The 21,415-nt window shown below is 39.5% G+C and overlaps 3 protein-coding genes across 4 annotated transcripts; all 3 read left to right on the top strand.

The window, feature by feature from the left end:
- Nucleotides 1-579: 579 nt before the first annotated feature.
- natd1 (protein NATD1) lies at nucleotides 580-4,703 on the top strand. Its single transcript, XM_028599948.1, has 3 exons — nucleotides 580-974; nucleotides 2,152-2,270; nucleotides 2,464-4,703. Exons 1-3 carry the CDS (start codon nucleotides 875-877, stop codon nucleotides 2,578-2,580), a joined length of 336 nt encoding a protein of 111 aa, XP_028455749.1. The 5' UTR covers nucleotides 580-874; the 3' UTR covers nucleotides 2,581-4,703.
- Nucleotides 4,704-6,334: 1,631 nt separating this feature from the next.
- Nucleotides 6,335-10,193, top strand: tmem11 (transmembrane protein 11). 2 transcript variants are annotated; one of them, XM_028599496.1, is made up of 3 exons: nucleotides 6,353-6,509; nucleotides 6,816-6,984; nucleotides 8,504-10,193. In XM_028599496.1, the coding sequence occupies exons 2-3, from the start codon at nucleotides 6,938-6,940 to the stop codon at nucleotides 9,018-9,020; spliced, it is 564 nt and encodes a 187-aa protein (XP_028455297.1). In that variant the 5' UTR covers nucleotides 6,353-6,509; nucleotides 6,816-6,937; the 3' UTR covers nucleotides 9,021-10,193. The 2 variants fall into 2 exon arrangements, with proteins under 2 accessions (XP_028455298.1, XP_028455297.1); XM_028599497.1 differs by lacking the exon at nucleotides 6,816-6,984 and having other exon boundaries at nucleotides 6,335-6,509.
- Nucleotides 10,194-10,860: 667 nt separating this feature from the next.
- dhrs7b (dehydrogenase/reductase (SDR family) member 7B) lies at nucleotides 10,861-16,415 on the top strand. Its single transcript, XM_028599784.1, has 7 exons — nucleotides 10,861-11,032; nucleotides 13,395-13,551; nucleotides 13,758-13,876; nucleotides 14,712-14,922; nucleotides 15,194-15,286; nucleotides 15,400-15,552; nucleotides 15,864-16,415. Exons 2-7 carry the CDS (start codon nucleotides 13,398-13,400, stop codon nucleotides 16,067-16,069), a joined length of 936 nt encoding a protein of 311 aa, XP_028455585.1. The 5' UTR covers nucleotides 10,861-11,032; nucleotides 13,395-13,397; the 3' UTR covers nucleotides 16,070-16,415.
- Nucleotides 16,416-21,415: the final 5,000 nt, after the last annotated feature.

Raw genomic sequence — 21,415 nt, 5'->3', positions numbered from 1 at the left:
TCACTAGTCTGAATAAAAACACTTTTTATACACCAAGAAATCCATTATCACGTGATTATAGCAAATGTGCCTAAACTCATTAGTAAAACACTTGTGTGGTCAAGGCAAAAAAAAAGTGTAAAGCAGTACACTGAGATGGAAAATGAAAATAGAGTAAGCTATGTATATAAAAAGGTTTGAAGTAAATTCCTCATCATTTTTCAATTCCAAATACTGGCACGAAAGAGAAATGTAAAAAGTTTTAATATGGCATGTTATTTTTAGTACCATAGGTAAGGTTGGCCCATTGTAGCTTCCAGTTCTAGTTAACCATAGTCTTGCTGTGGAGTAAATTAACCTCAACTGCAGACTAAAATCAACATTGGGTATACTTCAAGTGCTCTGAACATTTAGTAAATATTGTTGACTCCAAATGTTTCTTTTGCCAAATGTAAAATTCGCCTTTGCACGACTTAACTAAAGAGACAACGTTAATTAAATTCGCAAAATTGCAATGATTAAACTGCACTTTTACACGCACTTCCCATTTTCCCAGGTGACTTGAATGTTGCATTTGAAACATTTGCGGTCTGTCTCAAAGTTAGGAGGGTCTCAGCTCCCACAACTCTGTATAACATAATACAGAATAACGTGTTATTATAACTATGTGTAACGGTTACTAATATTGCAATTATCTTAATTTTTACATCTGTTCTCTCCTCTCTGACAATGCTCGGCGTTGATTGGCTGGCTGTCACATTACCTCACAGCTGATTTCGTTGGATGAGGTGTTGTGTGCTGCTTTGACCGTTCATCATTTATTTTCATGTAGCCATTTCTGGTTAGCAACGCTGAAGAGTAGCATAGCAGTCATCGTTAACTGTAGCAAGCTACTATGGCACAGGCAGCACCGGCGAATGTCTTCGACGCAAACAACTCTCAGATCCAGGTGGAACACGATAAAAAGCGTCGGCAGTTTGTTATAAGACTAAATGGTAAGTTCAACATGTAAACATTAGCATGCTAGCTGGCTAACGTTAGCTCAGAGGTTGGTGTAGCTAGGTTTTCTTGCTGGCAACGTCGTCGCCGTGTCCTTATTGATAACTCCAGCTGCCATTTCAGACACGGAGGCGTGATTTAATTCACATAGTCGGAATGTCACGTCTTTATTCGATTATTACTCCGTGTCAGGAACTAAACAGACGACTGTGCGTCTTGGTCAAAGCTGCCTTGCCTTGTAACTTCACCAGCTTGTTTTTCGGAAACATTTTCTTCGTTCCATTCTAATTCACCCATGGTTCCATTCCTGAAAGCAAATATACAACTTTCAATGGCATCCACTTACAAAAGACAATTTAATAGACATTCCTAACCATCAATCATCATTTGTAGTGACGTTACCGTATAACAACTTAGTTATCCAACCTGTATCCTTAAAACACCAAAAGAATTCCCTGCATAGACATACACTACATTTTTTTAATCAGACCCATATATGGGTTGTGGCACTTCTTTTTATAACTTTTATTTCAAACCCATTTTATTTACACAGTGATTTATATATGTGTGTTAAGTTTAAAGCTAATATATATATTTTTTTTTAGTTTATGACAAACTAAACGGATGGTTTGAAGTCTGTTAATGTGTGTGTATGTCCAGGTTAGTTTCATTTAATGTTTTCATGGAAATATCTATGAATTTAGATGTGTGATATGTGTTTACAGCAAATAGGTGAAGATCTTTATCACATTTCTGTCTTTCTCCTACCAGCTACATTATCCTTTTCCACAAGCATTGTCTGAACCTGCTAGGCGATGTGTTCTTTTCTATTAAAGTTCTAGGCTATTAACTTTGGCACCACATGGTATCAAACCCTGTTGTTTTGAGGTTATTGAAAGCTCACTGAAGGAAATTACTCATGCCTTGTCTTATTGTGCAGCCATGTTTCAGTATTATTTATAGATTTCAAGCTGCTCCTGCAACTTGATCAATAACTTACACTCAATTTTTGTGAATCGGCTTTGCCCCTAAAGATTGACAATTGCATTTTAAGTATTATCCGTATCCCCCAGCAAGGTGGGGTTGCTGTTGCTTTTTGCAAGCTGTATGAAACTGGGTTGGCTTGAGACCAACTTAACACAATCAAGAACTATGACCTGTGTCTGCCCTCAGGATCTCATGATCGTGCAGTTTTGCTGTATGAATATGTTGGGAAGAAGACCGTGGACTTGCAACACACTGAAGTTCCAGATGCTTACAGAGGTAGAGGAATTGCCAAGCACCTGGCCAAGGTAAAACTCAGACTGGTTATTTTCATCTATCATCATCTTAAGAGAAGAGAGAAAGTTTATCTTTCTGTTCATTTCTTAAAGGCCCAATATGTTGTAATATTATTATAATAATAATAATAATAATAATAACATTAAAAATATAAAATGACTGTCAGAACTGTTGTGATGTGGTTTTATGCTTCTGTGATGGCAGGCAGCCATGGATTTTGTGGTGGAAGAGGATCTGAAAGCCCACTTGACCTGCTGGTACATTCAGAAATATGTCAAAGAGAATCCTCAGCCTCAATACTTTGAACATATTTATCAGTGACCCTACATGACTCTGACAGAGAAGAGGAGGAGAAAGAGACTCTCAGGGGATAAATGCTGTGTGGCATCGTGCTTTGGAGTTACAGGCTGACATACAACAAATGACCTTCCAGGCATGTCACTCCAGAGACAACTGATCTCACGGCAAAGACGTCCATGAGCTGAACGTTGGGTCTACGGGTCCGTAACATGGGGATACACACTCGCCAGAAACAGGAAGTGCATCTGCTGGTCACTACCTGTAAAAACATGAGCAAATAAACTAACCAAAGCTGAAGCCGGTTACCTCATACAGAAACCTTCAGGATCCACCCATTATGGACTGGAAACAAGGGTTAGGCTGCATTCACATCAAATTGGGCGTTTAGGGGAAAACGCCAGTCCTCCCATTCATGTGAATGTGGCTAGTGCGATTAGGCTGCAGAGAATGCCGGGGGGGGAAAAAACGCAGCAGCTTACAGCGAAAAGTTGAAACAGAATAAACTTTTGGAGAAATGCAACCCAACGACACACTGCCAATAACTGAGTGTTTCGTACTGGCAATCAATCTAAACACAATGGAGTGGGGAACACAATGGAGACACAAATGGGTCCTTTAAGTGACACTCCCATACCGCCGCACAATGCTGCGCTGATCACCACAACGCCTGATTTGGTGGGAATGCAGCCTTAGGCCTGTAATGAGAACTGATGCGAGTCAAATCTTATATGTTGCAAATTTCCTGTCCTTTGGACTCACTGGTTGTGAGCAGAAGCCATAATGGCTTCACTGATGCTCAAACGTTGATGACTTTTATATTTCGAGCCCCTTTAATATTCTTTGGCTTTTTTTGTTATTTCTTTCTATTTGCTTTCCTCTCCTCTCTGAGAAATAGTTTTTTTAGGGCTGAAGTGCTACTTTGGTAAACTGATTCATAAAAATAGAATGAGAGTAGAACAGACATTCCCATTCAAATCAACATGGCAGGATGGTTGGAGTGGCGGCCACTGTGCCATTGCAAACGGACATTGTAGCGAGCCAACTCATTCTATTTCTATGGTCAATGCAAGGTGCTGAGCGCCATTTTCTTTTGAACTAATCAAATTACCACATCAAACAGTTCAATGTCCACTCTACTTATATTATATTTCTATGCTGTGAATGCTAAACGCATCTTTGAAACATTAACATACTCAAAAGAGGGTTTTTTTTTTTTTTTTTTGTAATTGCAAAGAGGTATAGGCATACATTGGTGGGTAATTTAAAAAAAAACATTGAATCTGCATTTTGAAGACATTATTTTCCCAAACTCTCAATTTGGTTCCAGTGTTAACTCTATCCACTCTTCCCAGTAACATAAATGTACCGTTCATTATTGGAGTCACAAATGGATTAGTCAAAGGTGCAGAGATTTGTAAACCAAAGAACACAAACTGAGTCTAACTCTGGGGACAAAACTCACAATTGTCTCCATTGTATGCATTAAATATTACAGGCACTCGTGATACATTGGGTCTGAAGGTTGTCAGACACTTCCACGTGGAGATGGATAAATATCTCCGCTTACAACAGCATTTAAAAAAAACAGCTGTTACATTCAGGGCATTTACATTGTATTGTGCCCACCATCACAAAAATGACACTGGATCGCTGAAGCTTACTCACTTGTCTTTTTGTTCATACTCACAAGGCTTCTTTCACCAGCTGATATTAAAATGATAAAGGTCATCATGGAAGAAATGTTTTACTGAAAGATAGGTTTACTGTGGTTTCCCTTTTTAGGCTCTTCAGGAGCTTCTGCTGTTGACAATCTTCATGTGTTGAGGAGAAAAATACCTCAGGTTCCTCAACACACTCTGGCAGGACACCCATCAACTGCTTTAATCACTTGAGGTAATTGCAGGAAACCACTTTCCCTTTGTAAAACTTTGCTTTTGGTGACCCACCTATTAATAGACCAAGGTATTATTTTATTTGTTGTGCTAATGTATATTTGTGTGTTTTCTTGAAAGGAAACAAATGTCTGATTTAACAGTTTTGAGCAGGTGGCTCTACCATAATGTACCAATTCCTGTTATATTGTTTTGTGCTTTTACTTTTTTTCCCTCATTCTTGTATACATAAATAAAACAATACTCATCACATTGTTAATGTTAAAGTATGTTTTTATAACAAAACAGGAAAAGATGCACATACAGCCAACTTTAAAAAGATTAGATACTGCAAAATAGATTTTCATTAAGGGTGCCGCCAACTGAGCTGTTTTTTTCTTTTATAAGACTTTTTTTGGAGGCCATTTCAGCCTTTAATGGAAAGAACAGATAGATATGAAAGGGGAAAGATAAGAGGATGACATGCAGGAAATTACCTCTGGTCAGACTTGAACGCTGGACTTTCTGCGTTGAGGCGACCTCCACACTACCAACTGAGCTAATCCAGCCACAATTGAGCGGTTTGTTATTACAGTGCCAAACTGGTTTTTAGTAATGTGGCATTGAAGCAATTATGTTTTTCCAGTATTAATACGATGGGTGGATTTAAATCTCATGGCAGTACAATAGTTTTTAAACCTTGAATGACCAGAGACTAGCCTAGGACTGATGCTTGTTTCAATGTTTGATTTGTTTGGAAAATATTTTAAATGTTCACCTCAAAACATCTTTACTTAAGTTGAATCTGAATAAATACATTACATAAGTACCACATGTACAGTAAATTAGAAAGCTACTTAAACTTTAAACTATGTAATTTATATCGTGGTAACTTTAAGCATATATCATGCTCTTAATAAACACAGTAACTTTGCTTTTGGTGCCATCTAGTGACACTATGAAGAATTACCTTAACTCTTGTGTCACAATGTGTATTGTTGACAATCTAGGGGCGAGCGCCCTTCAAATGGGTGAGCTGGAAAGATATCTGCTTGCTTGTCTCTTGTTTTTCAGCGCAGCAGTTCACCCACAAACCCAGCTGAGATACCCAGATTCTTTGGGACTCTCATCATAGAGCATCTCATGTTTCCTTAAGAAGACCCAGAAGAAGTGCTCTCAGTGAAGTTAATTGCTCGGTTAGCTTCCCATACGCTCAATACGTGTATAAACTCCAATTGATGTCTAAAGTCCTCTTGAATGAGGTCTGTGTCAGGTCTGCAGCCAGGGCCATGGCTACCAGTGAGGACACTGCGGTCATGTCCTGTGTAGTCTTTCTGGGAATCTGGGGGTTTCAGGGACCTCAGGGAGAGTTAATGTTCTAGTTTGGGGCCAGGACTAGGGCTGTGCATTGATATCAGTGCCAACTTGATATCTAACTTTGAGGAATAGCCTTTAAACGGGCATTTGCCATTTTCTTTTTATATGATAAAATATATCACAGTGTTGAATAAAAAAAACTTTGCCTGAATAACATGTAGCCTACTCTAACCGTTTTCCAGTTTCAATCAGGAACTACCTGATCCTGGAGCAAGTAAACAAGCCTAAGAATATAACCAAACATACTGTACCAACCTTCAATATTAGACTAGTTTTCTAGAATGTAGCCTAATTAAAGGCTTAAGACGACCGATCCATAAAGGATTAATAATGAACGCATTAATTAATTAATCATTTACCGACCAACAAATAGCTAAACAAATCAGTTAAAATGACTCTTGATGGTATTAAATGGGGGGTCTGAGGCGACATGACAAGTCAAGTAACCATAACATCAATCATCCAATATTATTTTTTTATTTGATTTGTATTGATTCGTCATACCTGCATCACTTAGTCAGATTGAATTTGAAGCTGTTACGATTGTAGTCACAGTCCCAGCATTTAGGTTCAGCTGATCTCACATTCTTGAACGTAGCTTTTAAAAAGTTGTTACACCAAAAGCGCTTCGGGTTACAGCACAGCACGCGGACAGGGAGCCCATACTTGAGCACGGTGACACAGAGACAGAGCACAATATGGGTGAGTAACCAGAATCTACGAACATAGCTAAATCCTATCATGAGACGGCTGCGGTTTAGAGGGACACTATATTAGCCTACTACACACTTTGATTGTAACCAATACATGCAATTTACTTGCACAATTAAAAAATCTAAATAGCTGCTGTATTTGTATTTGCTGTTCAGTTTTAATATAGTCACTTGATAATGATGGACAAACATACCTCCGTTTATTTGTGTTAGCTTCATTTAGAATATGGTCTGACCTCTCAAACTTCTATGTGCTATTATAAAATACGTAAAGGCAGGTACTCTTGCTTTATAGCTTCATGGGAATAGTAGTCCTCATTCAAGTCGAAGTGATGCGCCGACTGTCTTGACACACTACATTACCCAGAAGGCTTGGTGATCTCATACGTCAACTGCAAACACGGTTGTATCTCCAACATGGCGTCGCTGGGAAGGAGGCGCGGTGTCCCAGTAAGCAGGGAGAGGTCAGTTACTAAACATCTTAGTTATTAAACGAAAATGTTTTAATATGATACATAATTTTGTCGATGTCGCCATTCACCAGATCCCGAACATGCACATCGTTTGAGACTTGGAGTGAAATGCCAACACGACAAGTCGGGATTTTATCCCAGGGTTAGCTAACGTTAGCAGGCTAACGTGCACAACTAGCTAGCTAACGTTAGCAAGGAAATAAACGAGCAGCTCATGTGATGTTTTGGTTATTTCACACCAGCCGATCACCGTGGGAAAAGTTGCGTTTAACCGTTCGTTGTGGCGAACGCTGGTGTGATATTCCACGGCTCACATGCTACACAATTCTGGCTGAGTTAACAGCACTGTCCGCTGCTTGTCGACCTGTTTCAAAAGTAAAACGGTCCTCAACTTAGCTGGCCAGTCTTCCCAACTTTTTACCATGCGAGCGAGTCAGCTAAAACTAGCTAATGTGTTGTTGTTATCTAACCGACGCTCAGTTACATTATGTTCTACTGTGATCCTCCTCAATACTCCTTTAGCCAATGCTCCGCTGTTCTTTAAAAAGTCGAATAAGCTTGGTGTCCATCTCGTTAGGGTTTGTTTGCCATCTTGTCAACATGTACTGGAAGGCCTCAGAGTGGTGTCACTGATCCACACACGTTTCATATTTAAAGCTATTTTACAAACTACCGGAAATCAGTTTCCAGAAAATAGTAGTCGATTAATCAGCTACACGTAAACAAGTTAACGGTTGTAATTTATTTGTAAAAAATAAAAGTTGTTGGTTACAGATCCACAAATGCTACGTTTTATGTGTCATTCCATATTTCAAACGGAGATTTTTGCCTCTTGGAGAGAGTATTTTGTTGACAGCACTTAAGCTCCGAAAACGTGATGACCATTCGGTAAACACACACAATTATGTGACATTTCATGAATTGATGTAAAAGAATATGGAGCAAAATGACTTACGCAACCCCAGTCTATACATTTGAAATAATTGAAAAATGTTTAGATATCTATAGTTGAGGGATTATTTTATAAAGGAAATACAAACCTCAAAAAACATAAATGCAGTACTTGACGTAATGGAACAGGATTCAAAGTAATCCCAGTGCTATACACAGAGACTGAACAGCTCCCTCTACTATGTATATCAAGGCCAAATGGAAAAGTGAACTTAACATCGAAATTACGACGGAAGACTGGTTTAACATGTGTGAAATGCAACCCACCACTACAAATTCAAGAATATGGAAGGAGTTTTGATGGAAAAATGTAACTCAATACTTCATCCCTCCTAAAATAAAGAGTAAACCGGTACACAAGAAGTATGTTGGCTGATGTGTGGGAACAGAAATGCAAACCATTCTAGACATAAACTATTCACGGGTCCATGACAAATGGGCAGGTTGTTGTAAAAATATAGGCAAACCAGCCTTCGATATGTCAAGTCTTGATATTCTACTCATTATCCTTTCTCTCACTGTTCCCTGCTGTTTTTTTTTTTTTTTTGTTTTTGAAAAGGGGAGTGATGGCGGCGACAGACTGCTACATTGTGCACGAGATCTACAACGGGGAGAATGCGCAGGACCAGTTTGAGTACGAGCTGGAGCAGGCGCTGGAGGCCCAGTATAAATACATTGTCATCGAGCCCACCCGCATCGGAGATGAAACGGCCCGTTGGATTACCGTGGGCAACTGCCTGCACAAGACGGCCGTGTTGTCAGGTGCTGCTTGCCTCCTGACGCCACTTTCACTGCCTGTTGAATACTCGCGCTATGTGGCGTTGCCCGCTGGCGCCCTCAGTGTGGCTTGCTCTGCCCTCTATGGGATTTCATGGCAATTTGATCCCTGCTGCAAGTACCAGGTGGAATACGACAGCCAAAAACTCTCGCGGCTGCCCCTGCATACACTCACCTCCTCGACGCCCGTGGTGTTGGTACGCAGAGATGACGTCCACAGAAAGAGACTCCATAATACGATAGCACTGGCTGCCCTGGCGTATTGCGCCAAGAAGATCTACGAACTCTATGCGGTATGAGTGCACTCTGAAGAGGGTTTAAGAACCAACAGAAAAAAGGAAGAAAAAAAAAACAGAACCTATCCACCCCCGATGTAAGAAAAAGTGGAAGTCACGATCAGGCCCAGCAGTTAGCTCCTCACATGGTGGGTGCTTCCATTTTGAACTATGATCAGAGGGATATAGTTAAAACTAGAAGGAATTGTTTTTTTCTTTTTCTTTACTTCTATGTGACAACAACAGCACACTTATCTCTGTAATACCCTTGCGCCTCCTCCCCTGCGCCCTCCACCTGCATCCTTGACACACAAGCAAGTGCACAAGGGTATGGCAGCAGTTCATCTGGATTGAATTGTATTGCAATTGAAACGGACCGACATGTGTTGGGTACCGAGCTCTTTCCCCTTTCCCTCGTAATTTTACTGTACCCCTCTCTTGCTGATCATTACATCACCCTTTCATTAAACATTAGAATATTTCAAACTAACTTTTCAGTATTTTATTTTACCTTTTTCGTTAAATGGATCCTACATGATGTCTAGAAAAGAGAAAATAACTGCAACTTATTTGAGATTGTGTCTTGTTCATGTAGATATTTTTGTTTAAAAGAGTGCAAGAAAGATCTTATGTGACAATGCTATGGCTCAATGTCATCTTTTGAAACACTACAATAACACTAACTTTACAAAGCCACATGTCACACATGCTTCTAATAATGTATATTACATTGACATCAAACCATTATAATTTAAATTTAAACACTGTTTGACACAACAGATACCAATTGCACAGCAAATTATAAATTCATACTTTCTTGTGTATGTTTATCCAATGGTGCTAGTTATGAGTTGCTGTCTAGACCTGCAGTTTTAAACTTTGGGGTCCAAGGAGGAGGTAAAAGTATAGACAAAGTAAAGGAGGAGTTGTGATATAACAAGAGACTTTCAACAATTTAATAATAAAGTGGAGTTTAGATATGAATTAGTTGAACACCAAGAGTGACCGTAATCTTGTTAGTCACTGATTTAAAGTACATTTTATTTAAATGTCCATTACAAGCAGAATAAAGATTGTTGTCTTTGCCAGCAGGAGTTGAGCCAATTAAAACATGTTCATGAAGAGTTTCCTAAATCATTTTGTGTAAATCCCTTAAAAGTCAATAAAACAATGTATCAAATAAATTGTAAACTTCAAGGTTTGAAAGCTGGTGGTGTTTCAGTAAGTAGTGTGATCACATATGCCAATAGACAGCTGTTAGTGGTAGCAGTTTATCACGGAAATGTAAAAGTCTTGCCTTCACAAAATGTTGTCAATTTCTGGCAAAGAGGAAATCTATAACACATATTACACTGGTTTCAAAGGACAGTGGCTGGGTTTCAAAGAGTTCACTTGTTAATGTTAATAGCTGTTGACATTGATAATTGTCATCCTATTGTCCTTTGGTGTCCTGAAGTTTAAACCAGGGTGCTTTTGTTTTTAAACTCATAGATATAACTTATAGTTTCTTAAGATGTGTACTGTGTATGAAAGTACCTTAAACAACAGACGCTGTCTTAACCTGGAGAAGAATCACTCTGCACCTTTGACACCTTTTACATGCAACCGTGTCTGCTCTTGAAACAGCCCATTATTCCGAAATGGTTTAAAAACTGGATTTGATATTAAAGATAAGATAAATCTTGTCTGAGGTTAAAAATAAAGCTCTATAGGTTTATTTGGCTGCTTTATGTTGTCCTTGGCAAATTAATTGTGTCCGACAGACATTCAAATAGGCACTTGAGCCCAAATGTGCTCGATCAGTCCATAGACCTATACATAGACACCTCCTAATTATTATTTGTACATGTCTGTAGATCAGTCAGCTTACTGGCTTACCTAACTTCAACTCCCACAATTCCTTGCGGGGAACAAAACCGGTAGCCGTTCATGTATGCCCGGTAGCGCCTTCAGAAAACCATAGACAGTATATAAACACATTACCGAGCCCGGAACTGCTTATAACCAACTCACCCTGCAGCAGCACAGTAACTCAGGTGAGCTCTAACTATACACGAACATTAGTGTATGAGCGTTTTATTACAATGTGGAAGCTAGCTAACGTTAGCATTAGCATCCCCATTCACATGTAAACGTAAACACGACTTTGCTCACTGTGACGTTAGAACATGCCGAGCTCATTGTGTTTTGTCACTTGTAAGCAGGGTCCAACATTATTAGCATCATCTACTAGCCAAAAGCTGGTAAAATATGCAAGTGGCTTGTAGATTAGCTTCACTCACCAGCCAAAAAACAATGGTAATCGATTGAGTGGCTGGTACAATTTAAACATCCGCTAGCCATTTGATTGGTGGACAAAAAAGTTAATTTTGGACCTTGCTTGTAAGTTAGGGTTTTAACTAGAGCTGGGCAATATATCGATATTATATCGATATTGTGATTATGAGACTAGATATCGTCTTAGATTTTGGATATCGTAATATGGCACAAATGTTGTCTTTTCCTGGTTTTAAAGGCTGCATTACAGTAAAGTGATGCCATTTTCTGAACTTACCAGACTGTTGTTAACTGTTATTTGCCTTTACCCATTTAGTTACTATATCCACATTACTGATGATTATTTATCAAAAATCTCATTGTGTAAATATTTTCTGAAAGCACCAATAGTCAACCCTACAATATGATTGCGGTATCGATATCGAGGTATTTGGTCAAAAATATCGCCCAGCCCTAGTTTTAACATCTAACCTTTTTATATTGTGTGCTCGTGTGAAAGGTGGACGTTATCACTAGTTCCAGTTGTTTCAAGAAAAGCTCCTTTTACTCATAAATATGTAGATGATCTAATCCGGGGAATGTGTGGTGTAAGCATGAAGCTCATGTCATGTCAGATGATCGAGTCATTGTGCTCACAATCAGGAATATGTACACATGCAAGGAAAGAAGGAAAATCAAGGAACAATTTTTTTTGAACATACTTTTTTATTTTGATCATACATATACACAACACATACGTTAGGAACGTGCATTAGGAGACACTTGTACAGTTTCAGTTCTAACATATACTCATGCCCTCACCTCCTATCTTAAAATATTCCGTCTACCTTAAAAGGAGGGAACATGAGCAACATGTAGCAATGAGTACATACCTTTACTGTCAACTGTACTGCAATAGTTGTAAAAAAATAAAATTCACTTGTTTAAATCAGCATGTATTGAGGATATGGAGAGTATTAAAATGGCTAACTTCTCTGTATACCACTACTGTAACTCTGAGATCCAATATGCTAATCTTGGCACTATTAGTATTTTATTGTGCAAATAAAAAGTAGCACAAGGGGACTCTAAATTGAATAAATGCAATATTATTTTCTGTATATTCCGTCTATAAATCCTGATACTCAACCCTGTGTGTGTGTGTGTGTGTGTGTGTGTGTGTGTGTGTGTGTGTGTGTGTGTGTGTGTGTGTGTGTGTGATATATATGATAGTTCTTGTCACTGTTGCCATGTTGGTTGTGTTGTGCTTTGGAGAAGTGGAAGGGGCTTAACTAAATGCACTGGACATTAAAACATTCACAATCCCTTTGGCATGGGGGCTTGAGAGCTTACATAACACACACACACACACACATCAAGGTCACAACTGTAGTTTGTTTAAAGCCCTTTTTTGTGTTTTTATTAGTATTTTATTCCAATATGGATTATTTTGTTTATGAACCGAATAGCACTGCAACAAGGATTTGAATTCATTATCAAATATACTATCAATCATTGATCAATGATCTATCATTTAGCCTATTAACTATCAAACATTATGAGGAATTACTTGTCAGTCATGTCTTAAAATTGCTGTCTGAAAACCAGCTAACCAGTGTTTTGCATGTTAGCAGTGGTGGTTCATTTGACATCCGACAGAGATATATAAAATGTTATAAAAAGACCTTTTCTTTGGTGTCTTTTACAAGACCAATGGATTTAAAGGAACACGCCGACTTATTGGGACTTTAGCTTATGTATGTATACGTATGTATACGGTTAGAAGATGGCTGTGTCTCATGTGACCTTGTTATTTGTACACGCTGTGACTATACAAATCACAATGTGTAAATAGGAAAATGTTGGCGTTATTTTGTCACTTATTGGGAGCAGTAGGCTAGTTGGAGCCGGTTACCTCCAGGATCTGTGCTAAGCGAGGATAGCGATGGGTGCGTCAGAGAGAGTTATGACACGCATGGCGAAGAGAAGGGTATGTATTGACTTATCTAACTCTGGGGGATACGGTGAATAAGACAAAGTCCCAATAAGTCAGCGTGTTCCTTTTTAAATGTTGTAATATTGCAAATAAACAGTTGCAGTTGGGATAAACTCTTCCTAAATGTTTTTCTCTTGTATCTGCAGCTCATGGAGCGCGTCATGGGAGGTGGAGTGCTTCCGCTTGTTTTAGCAAGTGCAGGGATCTTGCTGCTTTATCGGATAATTGTACGCCTCAGACCAGGAGCTGCTCTGCAGGATGCTGTGGTGGTCATCACAGGGGCCAGCTCTGGACTGGGGAAAGGTCAGCCTCCTGGTCATTTCTTCTTCTCTTCAGTTTACATGTAGATGCTTTCTACAAACTAAGTGATATTGGTATGCGGCAGTTAATTTCCATCGGGTGGTAGTGAGATATTGTACAGTAATGTGTGTCATTATCGTGGTGCGTGTGCTAACATGCTCTGGTTTGATATTCACCATGAACAAGAGGTGTGTTTTTTTGTGTTGCAGAGTGTGCTCAGGTCTTTCACGCAGCAGGCGCACGGCTCGTGCTGTGTGGACGAGATGCAGCCCGCCTGCAGCAGGTGGTCCAGGAGCTCACAGCAAGTTTAACAGGCTCAGGGCGGCAGGTGTGTACACTTACACATAGTCAGACACAACCAAAGACTAAATAGCGGCAGGCTCTGAGGCCATTAAGAAAGAACGAGAAAACGTGGCCGGGTTGGGTCAGTGGTAGAGCAGGCGCACATATGCTCAGAGGTTTATGCCTCGACGCAGAGGTCAAGGGTTTCGAATTCGAACTGTGACGATTTTCTGCATGTCTTCCCCTCTTTCTCCCCTTTCTCACTTAGCTGTCCTTTCAAATAAAGGCAGAAGAGCCCCCAAAAAAAATCTTAAAGAAGAAGAAAATGTTTAAATATCTTTTGATGTATGCACCAAACCAAAGCACACTCCTAGTAAGTGCTACTTACCTGGCAATAAATTTTTTTTTCTGAGGCTGAAAAGAAACTGGGATGGCTGTGGTTTAGATGTAGAGGGATCGGCCCTCAACCACAAGATTGGTGGTTCGATCCCAGGGCTACTTGTCAAAGTGTCCTTGAGCATGACACTGAACTCCAAGTGGCTCCCCGGATGCTGTATGTGGCGCTCCACTGTTCCTAATGCTTAGGATGGGTTAAATGCAGAGATTGAATTTCACTACAACGTACACATTGTATGTAATGACGAAAAAAAAAGTTTTCTTTTCTTAAAATGAGGCCAACCTTTTTTACAAGTCTGCGTTATAAATATCTCTATTATCACTCCGTCTTTTCCAAGAACCCGCCACTATTCTGCATGAGAAGAGAAACCGTTTTTCTTAACTCTGCGTATCATCCAATATTTAAGCTCTAAGATATCTAAGATCTAAGTATTATATAATCATTTGAAACAGATGACAGCTCTTCTGTTTTGTTTAACCCCTAGACGTACACTCCCTGCACCGTTATCTTCGATCTGGCTGACACAGACACAGTGGACAGAGCTGCAGAGGAGATCCTGAAATGTTACGGACAAGTGGATGTCCTGATCAATAATGCTGGAATCAGTTACCGTGGCAACATACTGGATACACACCTTTCAGTTCAGCGGGACGTTATGGAAACAAATTACTTTGGGCCCATTGCGCTTACTCAAGGTTTGTGAGCAGTGCTTTTGGTTGATCGATCTGAGTAGTCTTGATGCAGTAAGTGGGGTTAAAAAAAGAAATACACCAGGGAGCCAAATCCTAGTGAAGTTATTTAAAGAATCTTTAATTAAAATAAGGATGGGAAGCGGTTGATGCATAAACATACACTAACAAAGCTAGATTATCATGGACAATTTCAGATTTCCTAGGAGAGGAAGCACAATATACATAATACATTAGTCAGCTGTTTCACTTTCTTGCTTTATTCTCTCCTTCACAGCTCTCCTGCCCTCCATGGTTCATCGGCGCAGTGGCCACATCGTTGTCATTAGCAGCGTCCAGGGCAAGATCGCCATTCCTTACAGATCAGCTTGTAAGTTGTCTTTACTTGTTTAATTAAAAGCAAAGAAATACCCAAGAGGTTTTTCAATCAGTGCGACTGATTGGAAATGAAGCAGGACTCTGGTTTGCACTCACTTTGGTCAGATGCAGCCTCTAAGCACGCGACCCAGGCCTACTTTGACTGCTTACGGGCCGAGATTGAGCGCTACGGGATTCCAGTGACCGTGATCAGTCCAGGATACATCCGAACCAGCCTGTCGGTCAACGCTGTCACATGTGACGGCTCTAAGTATGGAGGTGAGGCAGTGAGATGTGACTGTTGACACTAACCGTAAGATAATTTCAATCAGTATGACAAATATGCATTGTAGACATGAAAAGACATTAAGATGAGCTATAGAAAAAAACCAAGATGCTGTAAAAAGAGACATCAATTAAATAAATGAAATTGGATAGAAGATTAAAAAAAAAGAGCTAACAATGGAATTAAAATGATTAGACAAGAGAAGGCACAACATCCCAGTAATTTAACCATTTTCTGTATTAGTTGACCTACTGACTCCTCTGTATCATTGACATGTTTCTTGTTTGTGCAACACTGTATTCAGTTTTGGATAAAACCACAGAAATGGGTCGGGACCCCAGGGATGTGGCTCAGGCAGTTCTGAAGGCTGTCCGTCAGAAGAGCAAAGATGTTGTCTTGGCAGGACCTCTGCCCAATCTGGCCATTTATCTCCGCACACTGTGGCCCGCACTCTTCTTCAAACTAATGTCCTCTCGCGCTCGCAAGGAGCAGAAACCAAAAGACGAGTGATGACGGCAGCATGTGAGGACCACAAGGCTCACGGAGCACGTTAGAGGCACATGGACCGAAACATGAAAGTGACTACTTTACATGGAGGACAGGAGGTGGGATTAGATGCAGCCCTTCAGTAACACAAAACAAACCAGAAACCCTTTTTGTTGTTACAGGATCTATGGTGAGTGTATTTTATGTTTTTGACTTACATCTGTGATTGACCAGGTTAGCAAGGTGTGCTGTTCAGCTATTTCAGACATTGACAAGACTCGAGGCTGTGCTGGGAAGATGTGAGCATGTGATGCTGTTTTTCAGATTGACTCCCATGGATTTGGTTAACAAATAAAATGTTAAACTGTTATCTATTTACAGGAACATTAATGTTTAATTTGTAATTCTGTCAGGTCTGGGAAATATTATTGTCCAGGTTGTACTACTATTATCTCACTGTCTTCTGGTGTCCCACTCGTGGTAATCACCCTTAAAAGCATACAGTATACAAGGTAATGACTGAAAAAGAGAACAGAGATTTAATTTGTAAACATAACGCTGACTTGCTGTTCATCTGAACAGTAGAAACAACTCTATGAGAACTTTATCTACCAAAATGCAGGATTTAATAAAAGTGTTCTGTATGCTGTTTTGGCTAGAGGATCTACCCACAACAGTTGCAGAAAGATATAAAAAAAGAACACTTCGTCATTCATCTTGAGTCTTTCCTAGAGATGTGGTACAGCACCGGACATGTTTCTGCGTCAACTGTACAATACAGCACATCACCGTAAATGATTGACAAAAAAAAAGTGCAGAGTAAAAATGTAGAGGAAATACTGCTTGTTGCTTTTGTGGTCAGTTTGATTTCCTGTTCAGGTCAAGCAGTTGTCAATGTTTTATCACTTTTTTTCTGTTTTGTTTTGATGAGTGAGAACAGTCGGGGATTCAGTATGGGGCCAGCAGAGAACCCACTTGGCTAGCTCTGGAAAAGCTGACCAACCTTAAAGTGACAGACATATTTTTCCTCTTACATGTAGTGCAGGTTATTTAAGATAATCCTGAGCAGTTGATGTAGGATCTAGTTTCGGTAACACATTACCATGACACATGAACCCTAACCATAACTTGTCATGACAAAAACCGAATGACACTTACTAAAAGAAGCGTTATGTCATAAACATGTATGACTTGTTTACAATGTTTATGACACGTTCACGACAGTGTCATGTCACTCTTATGTAGATACCTTCAAGTAAAGCGTAACCCTATTTTCTTTTACCGAAATAGACCCATCAACCATATCGCAGTACAGAAATCCCTCGTGGTCCAACTTTGCTAGCTTGTGGACATTAGTTTATAGCCAACTAATACTGCTAGCTCACTTGAGCTATAGCTAACATCTCAGCCATTGAGCCATGAGGATGCCATTTATGTTTACATCTCGCGCTGTCACGAGCACAAACCAAGGGGGTAAACTTCTCTCCACAACGCGTACCTCCTATGGCGCCATTTTGATGCTAACAAGCCATCACCCGCCGTTAGCATTCCGTTGACTGCCATTCATTTTGACATTACTTTGACAGCGAATAACTTTACATCTGAAGTGTTTAAGACTTTATTTGTCCATTGTTTATTTCTAAAGAAACACGACAATGTATAAAAGGCTCCATTACCTTGTATCTCACGTTATGGCTACGTAGCAGACGTTTTTGTAAAAGTAGGCTAACGATTGTGTCATAACCAAGAAACTAATGGTGCATTCTTTTTGTCTTGTAATCGCGACTAGTAGCTCGAGTGTGACATCACATCCATGTCGAAAAACGAATAACCGCGGGTAGGCTACTGCTCTGCTTTCTGCTCAAGACTCGGCCATTGTTGTCATATAGCAACCGAGCATCTCTAGCCAATTTCAGCTGCACAAGCTACAAAATAACTAATTAGGCGGTATAGGTAGCAGTATACAGCGCTATGTGTACGACTTCTTCATTTGGTTACAACAAAGACAAAAGTGCTTAAAATTGTAGAAAACCACAATGTTTACTACGTGTGATGCACGACGTAGCCATCTTTGAAAGTGAACTCGGGGTCCTCGGAGTTCAGATGACTTGACGAGTTGTATATACGATCTCGGGGGCGCTCTTTTTGAAACATCCGGTTCGTAACTCCGGAAAACGACTCGTAGATAGACTTTGGTGGACAAAAAAAACCGCACCATTACTGTCGCACAGTAAAGGAATTACCGTATTGTACAGGAGAAGCTTGCAGGCAGTTTCGACTTACATTAGCGGTTTAAGTTTAATTACTAATGTTAACTAGCATCTTAGTTAGCAATAATTAGCCTGTGCCTATGTTATCTCCTTACATATACTTACTCTCTCAGTCTCTGTAAGATTGGGAATGATTGAGATTTCTCTTGGCACAGCTACCAGAAGACGTACAACTTTCAGACGTCACATCTACATCAGCAAACTCAGTTGGAAGCTGCGCAGTAACGCTCAGCCATCACCGAAAAAGTGCTTCTAATATCCTTCACTAGTCTCCGTCCAGAACAACTGGATCTGTTGGTCCATTTATTTCAATGTCTATGGCACAAACCCCCTCGTTCATTAGTATGCTTTTGGGTGAATCTTTCCTTTTAAACTGTTGGTATAGTAACCAAAAGGCCACATACTATACTTGTTAAAGTTTGCATTTAAGTTTGAACTGGTTTTACCACAGTCCAAAGTAAATAATAAATACAAAATTCAAGCAGTTTTTTTTATAACTATCTTTATACACAGAATAAAAACACCTTTTTACAAACAACTTTGAACAGGTTTTTTTCCTTTTTTAGATGCCATCTTAATATTAACTTAAAAAAAAAAAATACACACATTCTCCTGAAATGTTAATAAATAGTCCAAATAAAAATGTACATATGTTACAAAAGCGCAGTGAATACTGGAATTGACATTTGTAATTCTTCAACAACAACAAAAAAACATGCCAGATTCAAAGACGAACCTGATGTTTATTCCTTATTAAGAATCATCTTCATTGTATCTAGTGTGAGAAGATGAAGCCTTTTCACAAATGAATAAACATCACAAGAGCTTTTACAATGTAGTCAAAGCCCTCAAGGTGCTTGAAGGAGACAAACTATTTAATTCCCATTTGTGGAATGACAAGAGCTCCCCTAAAATTTACACTCAGATGAAGTTAAACATGTGGATGAGACAAAATGTTCACAATACTGCATATTAGCGATGCTGGTTTAATGAAATTTATAGAAAATCTGGATGCCACAAGTCTGGACTTCACATTTGTATTTGCTGTGACCAACAGTACATCGCTATAGTGAAACTACATGGGAAAAGTAGGAGAAGCATCCATTTACCTTCACCACATAGATAGTGACTGATGTAAAAGGAACACGCCGACTTATTGGGACTCTTATTCACCGTATCCCACAGATTTAGATAAGTTCATACATAGCCTTCTCATCTGTGTGTGTTGTAACTCTGTCTGACGCTCCCAGCGCTAGCTAAGCCTAGCACAGATCCTGGAGGTAACCGGTTCCAACTAGCCTACTGCTCCGAATAGGTGACAAAATAACGCCAACATGTTCCCGTTTACATGTAGGGATTTGTATAGTCACAGGGTGTACAAATATTAAGGTCACTATGCTTTTACTATCTAGTAATTGTTGACTCTATTACTCCAACTCTGAGCAAACTCTCTGCTCCTCACCATGGGGCTTCAGGTGCTGCGAGCAAATCACTCCGCCCAAGTAGCAGTGCTTCGCCTTTCTGAGAATATAGTTCCCAGTTTGTATACAGTTAGAAGACGGCTGTGTCTCATGTGACCTTGTTATTTGTATACCCTGTGACTATGCAAATCGCAACATGTAAATAGGAACATGTTGGCGTTATTTTGTCACTTATTCGGAGCAGTAGGCTAGTAGGAGCTGGTTACCCCCAGAATCTGTGCTAGGCTTAGCTAGCGGTGGGGGAGTCAGACAGAGTTACAACACGCATGGAGATGAGAAGGGTATGTATGGACTTATCTAACTCTGGGGGATACGGTGAATAAGACAAAGTCCCAATAAGTCGCCGTGTTCCTTTTTAAAAGGGATGGTGAACATGTTAAGAAGCCAATCATGTTGACATTAGCTATAGTGTTTTGTTAGCATCCAGTATCAGTAAGAGTTAATAAAGCTTGAATGGGGAATTAATGTTTTTGAGCACAACCAATCAAAAGGTTTACTAGTGATTTAAAGAATGACTACATCACTCTAAAAAAACTGAATGGAGTGGAGTGGCTTTAGTGTTTGATTTCATTAGATTCTTCTGACTGCTTGCTTTTTTGGAGTTGAAACAGAGTGTAACACTACTGGGAACTTTGAATGGTACCCATGACATTTTAAATTTCACTCGTCAATGAAATTGAATACATGGTTGGTCACATTCTTGGTTAAGGGTGCCTCGGTTTAGTCCTCGATTGAAAACAGTTTGACTCGCTTCTTCATTTGAACTAACGAGGGCTGTGAGCTACAAGCAAAGAGCTAAAGTAAATGAGTAAATAGTAGTTGAGTGAAAAATACCCCAACTACTGTGACAAGGTTATTTAAAATAAGTTCAAAAATAAATGTCTTTATGCAACAACAAACCAACCCTGAAGACTGTTGCAATTGGTATTATCTCAACTGTATCTCAAATGTATTAAAAGGTGATGAAAATTGCATGAAGCGACTGGCGATGGACATTGAACTCCAATGTGATTTCAGCACAAACTTCAAGGCTAGTAGCTTGAGCTAATTAACTCAACCAACAAAAGCTGCCATTTTGCATGTGACATTTGACCGTAAGAAATGACAGACCTGATTCCAAACACACATGACAGGCTATGTTCCTAAAATTCAACCAATAAAACCTGAAGTGATCAGGAGCACGTGAAATGGAGGGCAGTATCAAATAATTTGACTTCTACCTGCCCTGCTGTGTTTTGATCTACTTTCACAACTGAGGCCACAAAAACAACTGAAAAGAAACTAGTATCTCACCACATTAAACCTCTTTCTTGCTGCCATTACTTTCAAAATCACCCAGCAGTTGTTTGTCACCAGATAGGATCTAAACAGCACATTTTGGCGGATTTACACATTTTGTGGGGTTAAATCTGAGAGAGAAGAAGACAGACCAACACACAAAGAGCAGGAAGAGACATAAAAGATCAGTGAAAATATTTTGTTCAGATATGGCATAGTATTTTCCTGTACATGAGGTTGTGTTTTGTAAACGCATTTGTTTTTCTGAAGTGTTGGTTTTTAAAGGGCATTTCAACTTAAAGAACAGTTCCGTGAAAGCAACAAGTTTCAAACTTACTTTG

Source organism: Perca flavescens, chromosome 15 (genome assembly GCF_004354835.1).
Source record: "Perca flavescens isolate YP-PL-M2 chromosome 15, PFLA_1.0, whole genome shotgun sequence".
Taxonomy (NCBI): Eukaryota; Metazoa; Chordata; class Actinopteri; order Perciformes; family Percidae; genus Perca; species Perca flavescens.
This window is presented reverse-complemented; position numbering and strand designations above follow the sequence as displayed.